At 44.0% G+C, this 18,174-nt stretch overlaps 1 protein-coding gene across 5 annotated transcripts in view; it reads right to left on the minus strand.

Moving 5' to 3' along the window:
* Positions 1 to 1,377: 1,377 nt before the first annotated feature.
* Positions 1,378 to 18,174, minus strand: part of ATP11A (ATPase phospholipid transporting 11A) — a 222,842-nt gene continuing 206,045 nt past the window's right edge. The window contains exons 28-30 of one of the 5 annotated variants that reach the window (XM_010594015.3): positions 14,262 to 14,427; positions 7,998 to 8,102; positions 6,532 to 6,644 (exon numbers count right to left, since the gene is read on the minus strand). In XM_010594015.3, the coding sequence (XP_010592317.1) occupies positions 8,013 to 8,102; positions 14,262 to 14,427 (256 nt within the window). In that variant the 3' untranslated portion in view covers positions 6,532 to 6,644; positions 7,998 to 8,012. The other 4 variants (XM_023553205.2, XR_010319085.1, XM_010594013.3 and 1 more) reach the window with 4 other exon arrangements.

Genomic DNA, 18,174 nt, shown 5'->3' on the forward strand with positions numbered 1-18,174 from the left:
GTAAAAGCAAACAAACATTAAAACTTAAGTATCAAAAGAACTAGAAGAAAACAGAGGCTTAAAGATTTATTCATTCAACAGATTTCCAGAGCACCATCTATGTGCCAAGAACTGTGCTGAATAAAGATGAACAAAAAGCAGTCCCTGGTTTCATGGCATTCAAGTTAGTAGGTCAGGAAAAACTGTCACAAATTGAGACAGAATCACAGACTGTGGTACTAGAAGGGCTGACTTGGTCCCAGGGATCTGGGGTGGGGTCCCTGAGGCAGTGATGTTTTAGCTCAACAAAAGTTAAAGAGTTAAGACCGGAGACAGTTCCTCGCACAGGTGGAATTTAAGTGCCAGCTCTGAGGCAGAACGAGAGTGTTGTGCTTCAAAGCAGTGACTCTCCCGGCTGCACTCTCAGATCTCCAGGCCCATCCCAATTAAATCAGAATCCCTGGCACTGGAACCTGATGTCAGTACTTTTTTTTTTTTTTGGACACCGGTGTTTTCAAAGTCTCCTCTCCTCTCCCCAGAGGATTCTACGGTGCAGCCTAAGTTGAGAACCACAGCTCTACCTCAGGGGAGCTGAAGGGAAGTTACTGAGACAGCGAAGACAAGAATGACAAAGATAAACCTGGAGAGTGAGGCAGAGGACAGGTCACAAGTGGGGAAGAGAGCAGTCGTAAAGAACTCCTTGGTGGTGGGAGGACAAAGCCACAGGGCCCTTCCAGAGGCCAAGGTGGGGCCATTACAGGGTGCCTTAGGCAGGACCCAGTGTTTCTACTAAGGAGGGTGGTCAAGAATACCTAAATTGCTCTACATAATAAAGAAGCTGGGCTTGACTGATAGACTCCAGGAGACTAATAGTAGGGCCCTGGAATTTGGAGGAGAGAAGGGAAGGGAAAAGAATCTAGCTAGAACAGGGTTAAATGGCTCTGGAAACATGGCAACAGGCAGTCAGTGAGGAATTCTGTAGTGGGGACGGTCCAGAACTCTAAGAAATTAAATATTTACATTTCCTGTACTGTGTAGGAATCCCCGCTACCATTCCCCACACTTCTGGACAAGTCTGTCAACACCATAGTCTTCTAGCATCTGGGCCTTGGTGAACGCAGGAGAAAGTCCGGTGCACGTGGTGGTGAGGACGCCGTGGAAACAGCCCAGTTAGTGAGTGTCCAGGGGGTCCAGCAGGAGCAAGACAAGGAAGAAGTGACTGGAGGTATGCAGGCCACCCTAACCCCACAAACTCAGGAAAGTTGAGGAGATTCTGGATCTCCACCATACAGTTCCCATCTTTACTCAAAACAGTGTTTTTACTCTATAGTTTCTGTTAACAGAAAATTTACATCCAACTTACATGATTTTATTTATTTATAAAGAAACTAAACCAGGTATTTTTTTTTTCTTTATTGCAAGCAGATTACATCTCCTGCTTAGATAATCTACAGAAAAGTCCAATATAATTATTATCAAATCATATTTTACCTACAGAAATAAAAGTTAAAAACAGTAGCATACAAAATAAACTTTACAGAAATGTAAGAACTAGATTAATTCACAATTTAATTTTTCAAAGCAGGTTAATGAATTATTACCAATTAAACATTACTGATTGGAGGCTGATTTATTAAGTTAAGTGCACCTACTATATTTAATCACTTAAAAATAAATTCCAGTATTTATGATGATAACTGTAGATACCATTCTGTTTAATACATTTTCAAAGCCTCTCTTTTATCACATCACATAATGAACAGAAATTTTAAGTTGCAATGCAGACAAACACTATAATTTTAAGTCAGAGACAATATACACATATTAAAATTCCATATATTTCAATAAGGTAAAAAATAAAGCTATATAAACTGATCTTTAGATTTTTTTCTGCAAAAGTAGAATCACCTTTCCTAATACTTTCAGCACATTTTCATTAAAGCTTTGTTACAGACACTCTGTCAGAATGACTCAGTCCCATTCACCTACCCGCCAACATAAGAAAGAACGCATTTGTCAACTGACATTTTTCCTGTTTTAAAGTACAAATGGGTGACTTCCAAAAGAAATGTAGAATGCAAAGGACTGCATACCAAGTTGTTGTATAAAGTCAAATAAATAATATTAATTTAAAAATAAAATAGAAGTGGTTGCATTAGTTCATTACTAGTCAGTGCAAGGCATATGAACTTTAGTGGTTTAAAAAAAAAAAAGACTAAAAAACTTCCTTCCGATTGCACTCAACATTTGGTTGATGCCCGACAATTTAAAAAGTTACCACAGCACGTCTGAGACTTTTCTGTAATTAAAGCTGCAAGAAGCTCAACAAGTCAAACCAAGAAGTTCTATAAAACTTGCTATCATACAGTCATTTTTTCTCTCCATCTAAATCTCCAAAACTTACTACTCCTCACTTATTCATCCAGGCACACACTCACTAAGCATCTTATGAGAGCTACAACCCTCAAGGGTATTTTTATTTGGTCTGCTTTGTTCACTCTATTATTCAAATGCATAGGAGTGGGTTGATGTGGATTTTAACTTCAGTTGCCCAGAAAAGGAAACCTTGTCTACCCCTAGCTGCCTTGCTGCTGGCTCGGGGCTGGCCCTCCTGCTGCGGCGATGGCAGGGCTCCTAGAAGCAGGCAGATCTGATGCGGAGCGGGCGTTGGCCGATTCCAGATTCTGCTCTCTGGCCACCTTGTCTTGGGTGCTGAGCTGCAGAGGAGAGGTTTAAACTGGGGAAGCTGAGCATCCTTGAAAGGAATGAACATGGCCCTGGGCACTGTTACATCCTTCAGTGAGTAGTTTGTATAAACAAAGCCGTGGCTTTCAACCCTGTTGTGTGCTGTGCAAAGGCTTACCGATGCCACCAAGGAGCCTCATGTTACCAGTGAGGCAGAGGAGGTTTAAGGAAGCCTGACCTTCCCAGACACGGTGAAGCGACCCCCATAAGGTCACCTTAGAAAGAAGCCAGGTATGTTCAGGATTTAAGGAAAGTATAATGTGTGTGTGTACTTGTGTGTGCATACATGTGTATGTACTTGTGTGTGTGCATACATGCTTGCACACGTATGCATATGGCCGTGAGTGAAGTAGGAGCTGAAGGCAAGAGAATACAAATGTCATCAGGGCTGCTCACGCACATTTATAAAATGGTTTGCTTTTAAAGGAATGGAATGGGAATTAGGAGCCCTGTATTGGGACCAACATGGTAAGTTACAATGATAATTTATTCAAACATCATGTGCAGCAGTGAATTAGATTTTCTAAAATAAGAAAAACGCTTAAAGTTGACATTACTTGTTTTAAAGTTAAAGGCAAGTAAACACGAACCATTGAAAGGTGAAAAATTGCATTAAATCATATCTGAAATGTCATTTCAGTGGTCTTTTCCTCCCCCCACTTTTTTTTTTATCTTGTGCCCTTTAGATATTTAAGATTATTAGGCATGTGCATTTAATAATTTCCTAAATAATTTTTGAAAAGACATTTTGGAGAGCATAAAAGTTTAGTGACTTTTATAGGACATACGGTAAATGTCTAGGTAGTAGGCAGAACTGGGACCCAGCGTATTGCACTACTAAGCAAGAATCTTCTATTTTTAAGGCTGAAGAATGGAAACTAAAAACAAAAATGAAAACGTAGATGAAACTGCAATAAATTACACAGAAGAAGCTTAGCAAATTACTGTACTCTAAACGTCAACAATTACTGTCATCAGAAACACTAACAAATTAAGAGGTATAGAGAATAAAATCGATCTGAAAATTTCACATTCATCAGATACGAAACATCCAGCCAAAACTCTCACCAGAATTTAAACGTAAAGTGGCCAAAATTTCATCAACTTAAAAAATAAAACCTTTAGAACATACTTTAAAAATTAGATATGGTATGCTAACAAATAAATGCATAAAAGAGATATAAACAGCTATGAAAATACTTCAGTGCAAAGGCAATTTTAAGATTTTTAAAAAAATACATTACAAATAATCTGTTAACTGAACATACAGAGAGAATCTGTTGCCCCTACAGGTGTTGCACCTACACCCGTATGTTAGGTTCTTTAAGTCACTGTAAAAACACATACACCACTGTTTTGCAGGGTCTGGCGTGAAGTGTGACAACCAGGCACGCAGTCACCATACACATGATCTCGTGACAGTCATCTGACGAGACCGGAACCGGAAGGGATTTTTACAAAATGGTAAAGACAAGCTTCAGGACAAAAACGGTGCTTCCTTATTCTGTTTTCTAATTCTAGGTCAAAACTTCATTATCCTAATCTTTGGTATGATATTTATATTTCACTTATTCCAGCTACTGCACTGTTTACTGTTAATTCTCCATTTGGAAAATAATACGTATCCCTTAGTTCAAATACGTACTCTAAAGGTGAAACATTGTACAATCAAATGGTGAAACCTGAACTTCCAAAAGTATCTAAAATCAGACATCACAGAAACAGATCTCAGCGTTCACTTAGAAAAGTCTCAGTTTTCACGATATGAAATCTAGCAGTGAGAAGGTGTTTCCTTTCAGCTTTTGGGTGATGTGTTTTTAAAAAGACATTGGTTTTAATGTCTGAAGTTTGAATCTCAAACTGAAATACCTTCTTTAAGGTCCACTGAGGTTATGTAAAATTGAACATTTCTGGAAATAGAAACCCAAAGGGGAAAACAAAACAAAACCCTGTTCCTGTTGAGGTGATTCCAACTCCGAGGCCCTGTATGACAGAGCAGAGCTGCCCCACAGGGTTTCCAAGGCTGAAATCTTGACGGAAGCTGGCTGCCACATCCTTCTCCTGCTGAGCAGCTGGTTTGAACCGCCGACCTTTCGGTTAGCGGCTAAGCGCTCAACCACTGTGCTACCAGGGCTCCTTCAGAAATAGACATACCAGTACAGAAAAGAACAGGAGCTTTATAAAAAGCGGCCTTGTGGAGCATTTGCCCACCTCAAATAAAACAGTGAACAAAATCCTAAGATAAAGGAGAGATCTATGAAAAAAAAAAAATCAGAGCAAAGTCTGGTAAGAACTACAGAGCACTGAAGGGAGCAGAAGATGACGACCTTGCCTTTTAAAACTGAGCGGCCATCTTGTCAGCATGACCATTACAGCCTGAAAGAGACTCTGACAGAAGCACCCCCTAGTGGTTCTCTCTCAATATTACAGCCAAAGGGGAGTCTGACCACCACAGCCAAGTAGTTAACCCTAAACCAAACTAAACCAAACCAAACCAAACCCATTGCTGTGGAGTCAATTTCAACTCATAGCAACCCTATAGGACAGAGTCAAATTGCCTCACAGGGTTTCCAAAGCTGTAATCTTTACGGAAGCAGACAGCCACATCTCTCTCCTGCGGAGCGGCTGGTGGGTTGAGTTAGTTAGCAGCTGAGTGCTTAACCACCGTGCCATCAGGGCTCCTCACAGTTACCGTAGGGTACCCGAAACCAATACTCCTTTCCCTAAAACCTATGAAATAAAAAATCTTCAAAAGTAGTAAATAAGTAAACTTTACCCTTTGGAGTGTGACTGATAAATATCTCAAAACTTCTATTGGAAAAGCTTACGTTAACAGTATTACCTATTCCTCACACATGAATACGGGTTTTTTTTTTTTTTCTCCACAGAGGCAAGTGGGTGATGGGAAAAGAGAAGACATTAACAAATTCAACAACATATAGGGTTAACATCTCTCTTCGGCAAAACAAGCTTAGATTTGGATATAACCCATTAGAAAAACACCCTTACCATGTAGAGGATGAACTTAAGCAAAAGCAAGGCCTATGATTCTAACAGGAAAACAAATACACGATTGCCTGAATGTCTAATCTGGCCACTTTCAAAAACAGAAGTATTGGGGGATTTCTTGAGAAAAGGAAGTGCACAGAAAACACCAATCTCTTCCACAGAGACTGCACACAAGGAGGAATGAAAGGGACACGGCTGGCAGACATGCTCAAAATGGCGGTCACCAGGGGTGTGTGAGGTGATTGCTCCGGCTCAACACTGACCCGCTGTCTCAACACGTAGATCACTTGGTGCGCTCTTCTCTTCAAGTAACACCAAGTGACAGAGGACGACAGAGAGGATAATCACACAGAAGCCCTGACTCAGGGTAAAGAGATCATCTACTGCTACCAGTCTTCCAGGGCCAGAACACCCTTCTTAGCAGTCCAACCAAACGCACAAAGGAGAGTACGAGAAGCCACCAGGCCTGGAGGAAGCCACAACTCAAGTGCTCAGTCCAGAAGGTCAGAGCTAAGTGCCTCTCAGGACAAGCTGTGTTGTTTCTCTCCTTCTCTGGAAACTAAGGAAAAAGCACACCCATACGCAGACACACAGACACACAGACACACACTCGAGAATGCAGTTCTCAAAGGCGTGAATTGGTGATCTGTCCGTCATACAGGTGTTTCCAGGCTGGACCCATGGTAGTAGTGTCTTGAACTGGAATTGCAACAGTTATTTGAAAGACCAAAGATGGATGGATGTACTAAATACTCCTTGCTATTCCAGAAGGTTAACATCAGTTTTTTAGAGTGAGAACTAGACTCCATGGCCGAAGGACTGGTGAGGTCGTGGCTCTGGTAGCTGGGGCTTTGTAGAGAGGCGAGAGAGGTGAATTCCGAAACGTGGTCCTGACACTGCCTGGATGTATTCTGTCAAGAGAACAACAAAAAAATACCAGTTCGGTCCCTGGAATGATCACTGTTAACCTCCCTGAGAATCTGATCTAAAACTGACTTGAGCCATTTCAAAATGAAGATAAATACGATTACTTCCAGTGGGAACTGCTAGATTCAACTAATGATCAGGTCATCAGTTTTCATTATGTAAGACAGGTCATATGGCATTCATTTCATTTCAAATATTATACAAAGGCAATGTGTTTACTGATACTCCAACTACAAACGTCTCCTACTTTTTGGCACCGAGAGTGACCATTCCATGATTCCAGGGGAAGACAAGGAAGAACTGGGAGATAAAGACTATGGTTTGTAAATATACATGGCTTCCTTCCTTTAATTACCATAGTCATTTGGTGAAGCTCAAAAGTCCTAAAGCCTAATAAAGTTTCGTTCCTTCACCATAAAATTGCTGAACCACCACCACAAAGACAGGAAGACAAACCCTCACCGGGTGTCACTGTACTGTCCCACAGAGCTCAGGGTAGACCTCGTGCTGACTAAGCCCACCTGAAGAATTTCATCCTACTGTTGTTTTGTATACACCACAGATACACTGGTTTGCGTGGCTTATTAATAGCCTAACGTGTCATCAACATTATTAACAAGACAGTGAGAGAATAATGGGAAGTTGTACAATACATAACTATTTCAATTAAATAATAATTCCCAAGTATGACTACTTCTAGATAGAGAAGTTAGGTGATGGATGTGTTTGTTAAACTCTGAGAGGTCTAGGTGGGAAAATGCTTCACGAGCAGTTACGTTTACAATCTTCGTATTTTTCAGACACGAGACATAAGTTACATAGGTTTCAGCTAATGTAGAACAATGGACTCATACCAAACCTTTAGCTGGGTTATTGTTCAATGCAGATCACGCCAATTCCATTTTTGGTTTTGAAATGATATCTTTCCTGAGAGACCTTTTGAATGACACTGTTTCCACCACAAAGGGTTGGGGAGGAGCTTGTATTCCGGCAGCACGAGCCATAAATGTGACCAGTTGGGCTGACGCTGCATGTATGCACGCTGAACACTAGCCACAGCACACATATGTGACGGGTATGTGCGTATATACACACGTGTGTGCGGATACACGATACACTACCCTACGCAGCAAAGTCATTCAGGCACATCACTTACCTGGGAGAGCAACTATGTGTGTGTAAAAAATGTTCATCTTTTTTTTTTTTTTTGCATCATTACCCTTTGTTATAAAAACGGCACAGCACAGCAAAAACTTTGGAGGAAAAACAGTTTCAAAGAATCACAGCACACCAAGGAAGTGACTCCCAACTTGTCAACATCTGTGCGATTCCGTTACCTATCATTGAGCTAATTAGGCTTCGGAAGCGGTAAGAGGTTCTTCAAGGAGCGGCCCATCGGTGCGTGGCACTGCGCTTACAGGTGCTTTATGTCTCATTGTCCTCTGCAAGGATGAGGAAAAACACTGAGATGCTTGAGGCAAACATCAGAGAAGCCTGAAAGACGTTTCAGAGTGGAGGGCAAAAATCCAAATAGTGTAGGTTTTTTATCTCAATCAAACTGATTCATCAACTGCCCGGGGGCAGTGCCTACTAGTGCTCTGTGGCTATTACCATGGGCCATCCCTCTGCCTCTAGACCATTTTAGAATCTGTTTCTGGATTAATACAAACCTGTGGCTGCTCACTACACCTCATGGACATGAAATGGATACTCTCTGTTTTACTCAAAAGCCTTTCCAAGTGGGAGTCTGTGACATTCATTGTTGAGTAAGTGACTCAAGGGTGGCTAGAACAGGTATAAAGACACCAGTGCAGGCACAAGGATTCTTCCTGCCAGTTGCCTTTTTGCAAGAGAGCACAAGCACTCTACTAGGAAAAAACATGTCTTTCCTAAAAGTGTCATTCACATAAAAAAAAAAAAAAAAAACCGTACTCAACAACTGAGCAATAGTGAAAGGGCTTAAAGGATAGGCCGCAGCACCAAATGTATGTGCAGGTGCCAGAGGCAGAGACTGACAAGCCACCAAGCAGCACAGCCAAGTCCTCCGGCGTCTGAGTGTGATCCACGGTCGGTCTGACCACGCTCCTGCCCTCAGTGCAGTGAAGTCAAGGATCTGTTACCAACACAGAAGCACTTCCAGGACCTTAAAGCTAAACACCCTGCCACACTTGCCAAAAAGCATCTTGTGTACCAACTTCCTAGGCACTGCTAGGCGCCTCTACAAAGAGTAGCCAGGAGTTTCCCGAGAAGAATGGACAGTGCCCATGCCCCTAATCAAACCTGGCAAGAGACGCAGCACCCTAAGAGTCAAGGTGATGGTGCCCAAGATGCTAGCAGATCCAGGCGACTGGAAATCTGAAGAGTTACGATTTCCTACTCAAACTCTGTTAGTTTCTCAGTAAGAAGGAACAGAAGAATTTTAGGAGTTGAAGAACTGCAGCCTCTGTAGCAGGTTTGGATTGGCAAAAATATTTCTTGGTGAGAAGGATGAGCTAAACAAATAATGGTGTTTATCAGGTCTTGTGTGGGCAGGAAGAGGGACACGCACACACATACAAGTAGGTGCGTGTATATGTGTGTGTGCATGTATACACACACATATACATATATGTAATTTAAAATAAACATGGTGCCTGTGGTGTTTTTCCATAAGAAAAAGAGAAAAGGAGAAAGAGAGTCCATTTGAAGTATATTCCTCTTAAGCCTGAGTCAGATGTTTATTCCTCCAAAGTTCTGCAGCACGCTGGGCGGCTGTGCAGCGATCCAGGGCAGTCGCTGTGCTCGGGTCACGAGCGTGCTGGCCTCCCGGTCCTCTTCATTAGCGTGTGGACGATGGCTACACCTGCAGGTGCTCACAGCCAGGGGCCTCGAGGCCCGGAGCCCCAGAGGCTGTGGAAATCATGAAAGCTCAGTCACGGCCTTCTCTAGGCAGCTAGAGTCTAGGTCTGCAAACGTTCACAAAGAGCTAATAAACCACGTTGATAGTCAGAATAGTTATTTTTAGCCCCGTTGGCATGATTGAATCAATTTCATAAGGATCTCCTGTGACTTGTTAAAGTGCTCCTAGTAATTTCATCTGAAATGTTTTCAAGTGTATCAACAGTGAGGTGAAATTACGTAATTTATTCTAACAAATTCTGATGGCATCAGATTGGAACATTTTTGATTGCCACTAATTTATGTGAATTTTAGAAATGTACTCTCTTGTTGGTTTAAAAAAGTGTTTAAAATGTATAGGAGATAAACTGTTATTAAAAGAAAAAAGCGAGCATTTCTGCTTTACGCATTTTCCGATTTAATAAGCTGCGTTGGTAAAACAGTAAAACCAAATATGCATTTCAAAGTATCATTAATTTTGAAGCATAAATGCAATATCTAGGTACACGAACAAACTACTAAAAAAACAGAAAATAATTTCTAGACAGTGATCTGTTCTTTTGAAATCCTGGCTCTGATGAAAAGGCTTTCAGAGTTGGCAGCTACCACAGAAAAATGCTGTGTGAATGGCTCCATACTCCTGAGGAATAGGCCACTGTCATAATTTAAGGCAAATTTGAAGGCTTCTTCTGAAAACAATCAGATTTTAAAAAATAAAAAGTTGAACAGGAAGCTGATGAAGTGTTTGATACAAAGCACTTTTTTGGGCCCTCTTTTTTTTATCTGGGGTCGGTATGGCGCAGCCTGAGTCTTGACTTTCCTGCTAATACTCTGGGGGCCCTGGGCAAATCACTCAAGCATCTTGGGTCCTCGGTTTCCTTATCTGCAAAATGAGGACGGTGACACCGACCTCCCGGGGCTGTGGTCAGATTCAGTGGGTTCACAGAAGTGAGTGTGCTGAGTGAATTCTAGCGTCTTGGACAAATGGAAGATGCTCTGGTGGCACAGTGCTTAAAGCGCTCGGCGCCAACCAAAAGGTCAGCAGTTCAAACCCAGGAGCTGCTCTGTAGGAGAGAGATGTGGCAGTCTGCTTCCGTAAAGATTCCAGCCTCAGAAACCCAATGGGGCAGCTCTACTCTTTCCTGTAGGGTCCCTATGCGTGGGTGTGGCTGGTTTGGGTACAAGTGGAGGTGTGGTCACTGGTTCCCTACAGGCTGTGGGGGAGGAGGTGGGACGGGTGCAACTTTGCTCAAGGGCTTTCACGATGTGGTAAGAAGCTAACTTGTAAGCTGCAGACACCCAAATGTTCATGTATACATAACTAATCTGAAAACGTGAGCGTTTAATATGGCACAGCCCTAAGTCATTACTTGTGCCCGAGATCAAGATGTAACTTGACCCCCGCCGATGGTGCGGCTGAAGTCTGATACTTCTAATGGACACGAGAAACATGGTTACAGCTGTTGATAGAAAATACAACCTGGCTTCAGTTTCCACATCTCAGGACACACTTCATCACTAGCTCTATCATCCCGTGGATATAATCCCAAACATGCAAAAAGGCAGAAGAAGAGTCACCTTGTGTTCCATTAGAAACTCAGACTGCTGGAAGTCTGAGAAAGCATAAAGATGGTGGACTGCTCAACAGAAAGGCACTGGTGTTTAGTCTGCTAGTCCCAGGAGGTTCAGGAGGGGCCATGCACATCATTAGGTTTAAACAAGGCAGTGGTTATTTATGCAAAGCACGTTGGAAGACAAAAGGAAACGAGGAAAGGGAAAAGAGAAACAACACAAGGCGGTGAGTCCAGTTAAAAGCCAACAACTTCCTTCTGCACATTAATGCTGATAACACTAAGCAAACAGACATGGGCACTGTTACCACAAAATAACCCTTCTCCCTAACAATGGTACTGCCTAGCTCCATCCCAGCATTATGCCTCCTGAGTTTCCATCTGTTTGGTTTTAATAATGGTTACTCTTGGCTCTCAAGAAAAATAAAGGTCTACAATAGCAATAAGCCAATAACCAGCTGCTGTCACTGTATAAAAAGGGTTCTGGGGTCAAATATACTGGAGAGGCACAACATTCTAATCCGTCCCTCTTGACAACTGTGGTGACATTAGCAGCATAAAGGCTCTGAGAAGTCCTGCGGTAAGACAGCCTTTTAGCAACTTTAACCCTACCAGTCTTAAACTTGTCTGGCTGTGGCACCATCCAACATCCTTTAATACCTGCAAATCACGCGTTCTGCAGAACGCACTTTCAGAAAGGCTGACCAGCCTCTGCAAGGCTTACCTGCCTTACACCAGCCTGAGCAGGGAACCACATTCTCGTGGGGTCAAACCCATGACTCGGCATTCCTCTCCCACGTGCAGGACGCATTTGTTATGGTCACTTACTTCTAGCATGAAGCGACATCGCCAAAAAAGAGCCCGTGAACTCAAGACCTCGTTTAGACAAAAAGCGGTATTCTACAGCTTCCTCTCAGGGATTAAAAAAAGGGGTGGTGGTGGGGGGATGCTGCTGGTTGGGGTGGGGGGTGGCATTTAATAACCTCCACGAAAGCACAGTGAGGTAGCTGAGTCTCAGGGATACTCTCAGAGTTTCTTGCTCTCGCAGCCCTAACACCAAGGCCTGCTCCCCTCTGGCTGGTCAGCAGTGAAGCTCTTCAGCCCTCTGTACAGAAGTCCCTTGGGATTTCATACCTTCTGGAGGGTCAGGGTGAAATTCATATTTCTGCTATATTTCTTCTATTTGTGAAAGAGAAAAGGGATATTCTGAAAGGGATTTTTCTAATAGATTTTCTTATTGCATTTCTGTTTAAAAGCAGTACTAATTATAAAAAAATATTTTAGTCTATATTTACTCTACTGAGAAGAGATCTCATCTTGAGTGTTGTAAACACTGATTTTAGGAAACTACGGCAGGAGGCATAAAGAAGGGAACTACTTAGGAACTTGTAGCACTGGGTTTCAACATTTTAAATTAGCACAAAAGCTCTAAGAAAGCATACAAACAAGGATCCAATTCAAATCACTGGGGTCAACGATAGTTGGGGCACACGCATGAACACAGACTGTTTCTACCCTAAGCCCGACCCAGGGCTACCTATTTTCCACCACAAACACCGGCCAACACAATTTGGAAGTTTAAGCCACTAATATCATCTGAGTTTTTAAAAAAGTGAATGAACATGGTCCTAGGATACATGGATTGCCTAACCCCGTAGCTGCCACCATCCTTTCTCTTCTATGCTCTCGTTGTGTCCCTCACCCGGGACAGTCGTCCTGCGCTCTAGAAGGGACGGGGCCTGCCTTGTAGGGTCAGTTATTGCTGTGGGTTCATCTCTTTCACCAGGATCCCTTCTTTCTCTTTACTGGGGTTTTGGACTTCAGGGGGCATAAAAATTGACTGGGGAGCTTGTTAAAAGTGTAGATTCTAGGGCCCCACCTCTACAGAAAGAATAAAAATTTCTGGGGATAGAATTTCAAAATCTGAATTTTTAATAAACTCTGAGTGATTGCAGCACAGGTGGACTCCAGATCACAATGTGAGGGAAAACCATTATCTTGCCCCTAGTCAACAATCAGGTTTCCTGGTGAAACAGGGAAAACGGGAGAGAGAAAAGAATGTCAGCTCTGGCCAGTGGGTGGTTACATAAGCCTCTCCACTGCCATGAGGGCTTGGGGGCTTTGCTGTCAGCCAGCAGACACTATTGAGTCATGAGCAGGGAGCGCCCACTCAATCTCCCACAAAATCATGAGGCTCACGGCAAAGGTAAGTGCTGCCAGGAGCATGGGTAATGCCGAAGGGATGAGGACCTTCCTGAAAACACAGGTGAGATGCAGAACGATCACAAAAGTACCTGGTGCACACCTGTCGGGAGCCCTATGCCAGGCCAGGCACTGTACAAATGTCCTTCCCCCATGACAGGCCAGGCACTGTACAAATGTCCTTCCCCCATGACAGGCCAGGCACTGTACAAATGTCCTTCCCCCATGACAGTCCAGGCACTGTACAAATGTCCTTCCCCTTATACCAGGCCAGGCACTGTACAAATGTCCTTCCTCCTATGACAGGCCAGGCACTGTACAAATGTCCTTCCCCCTATACCAGGCCAGGCACTGTACAGATGTCCTTCCCCCTATACCAGGCCAGGAATTGTACAAATGTCCTTTCCCTATACCAGGCCAGGAATTGTACAAATGTCCTTTCCCTATACCAGGCCAGGAATTATGCAAATATCCTTTCTTTCCTGAAACCAGAATTCAGTTTGTTGGCCAAGATCTTGGCAGAGTGGAAAATAAGTAGCCCTATCAAAAACCAACATTTCCTAACATAAATGCTAAACATTTGAGCAGAATTCACCACCCTTAAAAATCATGTGATTTAACCTCTAAAGTAATGATTAATTAAAACAATTTTTGGATTTACATAAAGGAATTAGTTTTTTGTACTGGCTTAAATTTTCTCATATTCTTTTTCTTATTTCAGCTGACCAACTGTTTAGGTTTGAATGTAAACATTGGTCACCTTCAACTTCACTAATTTAGCATTTAAAATCATTTATCATCATGCAATTCATTAGCAGCAACCGGACTGATCACTTTTTTATGAAACCCAAGCCTTTTATACTATCTTTTGTAATTTTATTATTTCTCAGCCTTATAGCTAGGAAACTAAGCGTGCAACGATGCCCTGGCTCGGGAGAAGCGCCAGCGTACCTGAGTTCTTTCTGTTGCGGTGGGCCACAGCTGCCTACATAAAACTTTCTTGAGAACATCAGGAAGAAGGCTCACAGTAATCAACAGGATGATGCTTAACCATGCAGGACCACAGGACAACATCTGGATAAACACATAGTACATCCTCTGGTAGTTGAGGAACGGCCTGGAAGGTAAGGAAAAAGAAAACACAAGGGCAGGTCAGACTGAAAACCCGCTCTTTATTTCTCTACTTGCACGAAGATGCCATTTGTTCTGGTGGTTTGTACTTTTGTGACTGACAGTCACTTCTTCTGAGTCCACAAGCAAATGCTTGACCTGCCTGCTTCTGTCTTACTCTATAAAAAATGGGACTAGGAACTTCCTCTAAGACTGGGGAATTATGAATGGGAAGAAGAAAAAAGAGGTCTATGACATCACCCCAAGAAGAAGATAAAAGGGCTTGAAGTTCAGTTTGAGAATACAAAAAGAAAAAAAAAAAAAGATTAAAATAGGTGATTTTCTTCTATCCTAAAATCACAACCCGATCAATGGTTATCAACACGGGGGAGACGTACAAGAGTCCTGATTGGCATCGCTACGCTCAGCTACCTACAGCTTATGTCCTCAAAACGGAAGACTTTTCTACAAACATACAGACCAGGAAATGACTTCCCCACCAAGCAACTTTATAACTCAAAGAAAACATGCATACTGAGCTCCAAGAACGCAGCTGGGAAGAGATGCAGAAGTAATAACACGGCACTGAACTTGAGAGACATACATTTTATTTTTCGTATACTTTTCCAATTTACATTTATTGATCATCTTTGATGTGCCGGGCACTATGAACAGATTAGAGAGTCGGAGGTAGAGTTCCTACCTCCATGAAAAGCACAGTTAAATTGGGGATTTGGACAATTCAACAGAAAATGAGAATACAGCACGGAGAATTTAACGACAAAGAGAACCACAGAAGCATCAAGACTGGAAACAGTTAGAAGGGCTTCCTGGGAGAGGCGATACCTAAAGTGACTCCTGAGATGGGAAGCTGGGGCGCCATCACCACACAGCAGTGTAGCTGCTGGTTCCTAACGTCTACGTGTGGTGAGATGCTGGGTCACATTTCTCTTCACCAAGGAATGGGAACTGGGGATGAAGGAGCCCTGAGTGTCTGCCAGTCAGGTCTAGTGTCAAAATTCTAGGAAACAGGATGCGCCCCTCCCCAAAAATGCCATCTGGACCCTTTATTGAGGATGACAGAGCCATCATGCCTAAAAACACACAAATCTCAGTAGCTCATCAGTGGTTTTCAGGATGACCTGCTCCTCTTACCCAGCCACGGCATCTGGAAGTTCACTAGAACTGCAAGGTTATTTAGTTTTGGACAGGGCTGTTGGAAACACACCAAATGCTTTTCTCAATTTTCGGGTCTTAAAAGAATCAGGTAATACATCAATTTGGCCACTAGGGGTCACCAACTGAATGAGACAATTGGAGTGGATAATACTGACACCCAATATCAGGGACAATAACCTAAAAAGCATTTTTATTCTTTTTTTTTTTTTTCCTTTAGAGGCTGCCTACTATGTTCCGGGTACTGTGCTCAGTTTTGGAGATACAAAGTAGCAAGAATATTGCTTTCGGCCTCAACATCCGGCCAGGACCGGGACAAGGCAAGCATGTAAGACTGAAGGAGACACTCGCTCTTAGGTCCAAGCCCCAGCACACAGCTTACTTCACCTCAGCTCCAGCCCTGCTCAAGAAATCCTGTCTTACGGAGAGGATAGAAATGTAAACAGGAGGATTACAGAGAAACAGAGTGAATGAATGCTTGGGGCAGAGGCGGCACTGTAGCACCCCGGATAGCTCGTGGGGAGCGTCACAGAGGAGAACGCACCAGAGTCTTGAAGGCAGGCCAAGTGGTAGGTTAACTGGGAAGGACATTCTAGGCGGAAAGACAGAACTGGCAAAGTCAGTTGAAATATTACCAAAATAGACGCCAAATCCAGGACTTCTCTCCCTCCTCAAGCTGGCCATACCAAGTCACCCCATGGCTAGTTTATGGCAACAGTTTACAAATCTGTCTTCCTGTCTCGCTTTTGCACTCACTAATTCATTCTCAACACAGCAGCCACAGTGATCTTTTTAAAGCACGATCTGACTCTGTCGGTCTTCTGCTAGCAACCCTTCAACAACTTACCACAACACTCACACTGGAGTCAAAGCCCTCAGCTGGCTCCACAAGGTGCAGGGTGACATACCCTACTTAATCCTCCAGCTTGACCTCGTCCACTTTCCCCCAGGTCACTGTTCCTCACTCGCACTGCACATCTTTCAAACTTACCACCTGCTTTCCGGCCTTGGCGCTTTGGGCACGTGATATTCTTTCAGGCTGAAACACAGATTCCCTTCCTTAAGACTTAGGGCTCCGGACTCAGACTGCCTAGGCTCAAAATTCCAGCTCCACTGCCTTAGCAATTGTATGGCCTCAGTTTTATCATCTGTGGTATATGAAGACCATGCTTGTCGTGAACACTGAACGAGGTACCACGTGTACAGTACTTAGGTCAGCGGCTCATTCTAGTGAGCATTTAATAAGTGTTAGCTATTATCATCATGGACGTCCTGTGTAGCAGAAACGGTTAAGCGCTTTACTACAAACTGCAAGGTCGGTGGTTCAAACCCACCCAGAGGCGCCTCAGAACAAAGGCCTGGCAGCCTGCTTCTGAAAGGCCACAGTGAAGACCCTGTGGAGAGTTCTACTCTGCAGCACGCGGGGCTGCCCTGAGTCAGAACTCACTAGATGGCAGGAGTAGTTCCACTCTGCACCACGTGGGGCTGCCCTGAGTCAGGACTCACTCGACGGCAGGAGTAGTTCCACTCTGCACCACGTGGGGCTGCCCTGAGTCAGGACTCACTCGACGGCAGGAGTAGTTCCACCCTGCACCACGTGGGGCTGCCCTGAGTCAGGACTCACTCGACGGCAGGAGTAGTTCCACTCTGCACCACGTGGGGCTGCCCTGAGTCACAACTCACTCGACGGCAGCTGGTTTTTTTGTATTATGATGATAACAACGACTTCTTCCCAGTTTTCAGTCTAAACAATCACTCTTTAAATGCCATCTCTGACCCCACAATCTGATAGGTCCCTTGCTGTGGGGCTCTGGTCTGTTCCCCATATAACTTACCACAACTCATATATGTTGTTATTTACTGTCAGCCTCTCCCACTGAGAATGTAAGCTCAGAAAATCAGGGACCACACCTGCCTTGCTGCCCCCACCATATCGCTGGGACCTAGCAGAATACCTAGCCTTGCTCCCCTCAACCATATCCCCAGGACCTAGGAGAATACCTAGCCTTGCCCCCCCAACCATATCCCCGGGACCTAGCAGAATACCTAGCCTTGCTGCCCCCACCATATCCCCGGGACCTAGCAGAATACCTAGCCTTGCTCCCCTCAACCATATCCCCAGGACCTAGGAGAATACCTAGCCTTGCCCCCCCAACCATATCCCCGGGACCTAGCAGAATACCTAGCCTTGCTGCCCCCACCATATCCCCGGGACCTAGCAGAATACCTAGCCTTGCTGCCCCAACCATATCCCCGGGACCTAGCAGAATACCTAGCCTTGCTCCCCTCAACCATATCCCCAGGACCTAGGAGAATACCTAGCCTTGCCCCCCCAACCATATCCCCGGGACCTAGCAGAATACCTAGCCTTGCTGCCCCCACCATATCCCCGGGACCTAGCAGAATACCTAGCCTTGCTGCCCCCACCATATCCCCGGGACCTAGCAGAATACCTAGCCTTGCTGCCCCCATCATATCCCTGGGACCTAGCAGAATACCAAGCCTTGCTCCCCCCACCATATCCCCGGGACCTAGCAGAATACCTAGCCTTGCTCCCCCCACCATATCCCCAGGACCT

Source organism: Loxodonta africana, chromosome 23 (genome assembly GCF_030014295.1).
Source record: "Loxodonta africana isolate mLoxAfr1 chromosome 23, mLoxAfr1.hap2, whole genome shotgun sequence".
NCBI lineage: Eukaryota > Metazoa > Chordata > Mammalia > Proboscidea > Elephantidae > Loxodonta > Loxodonta africana.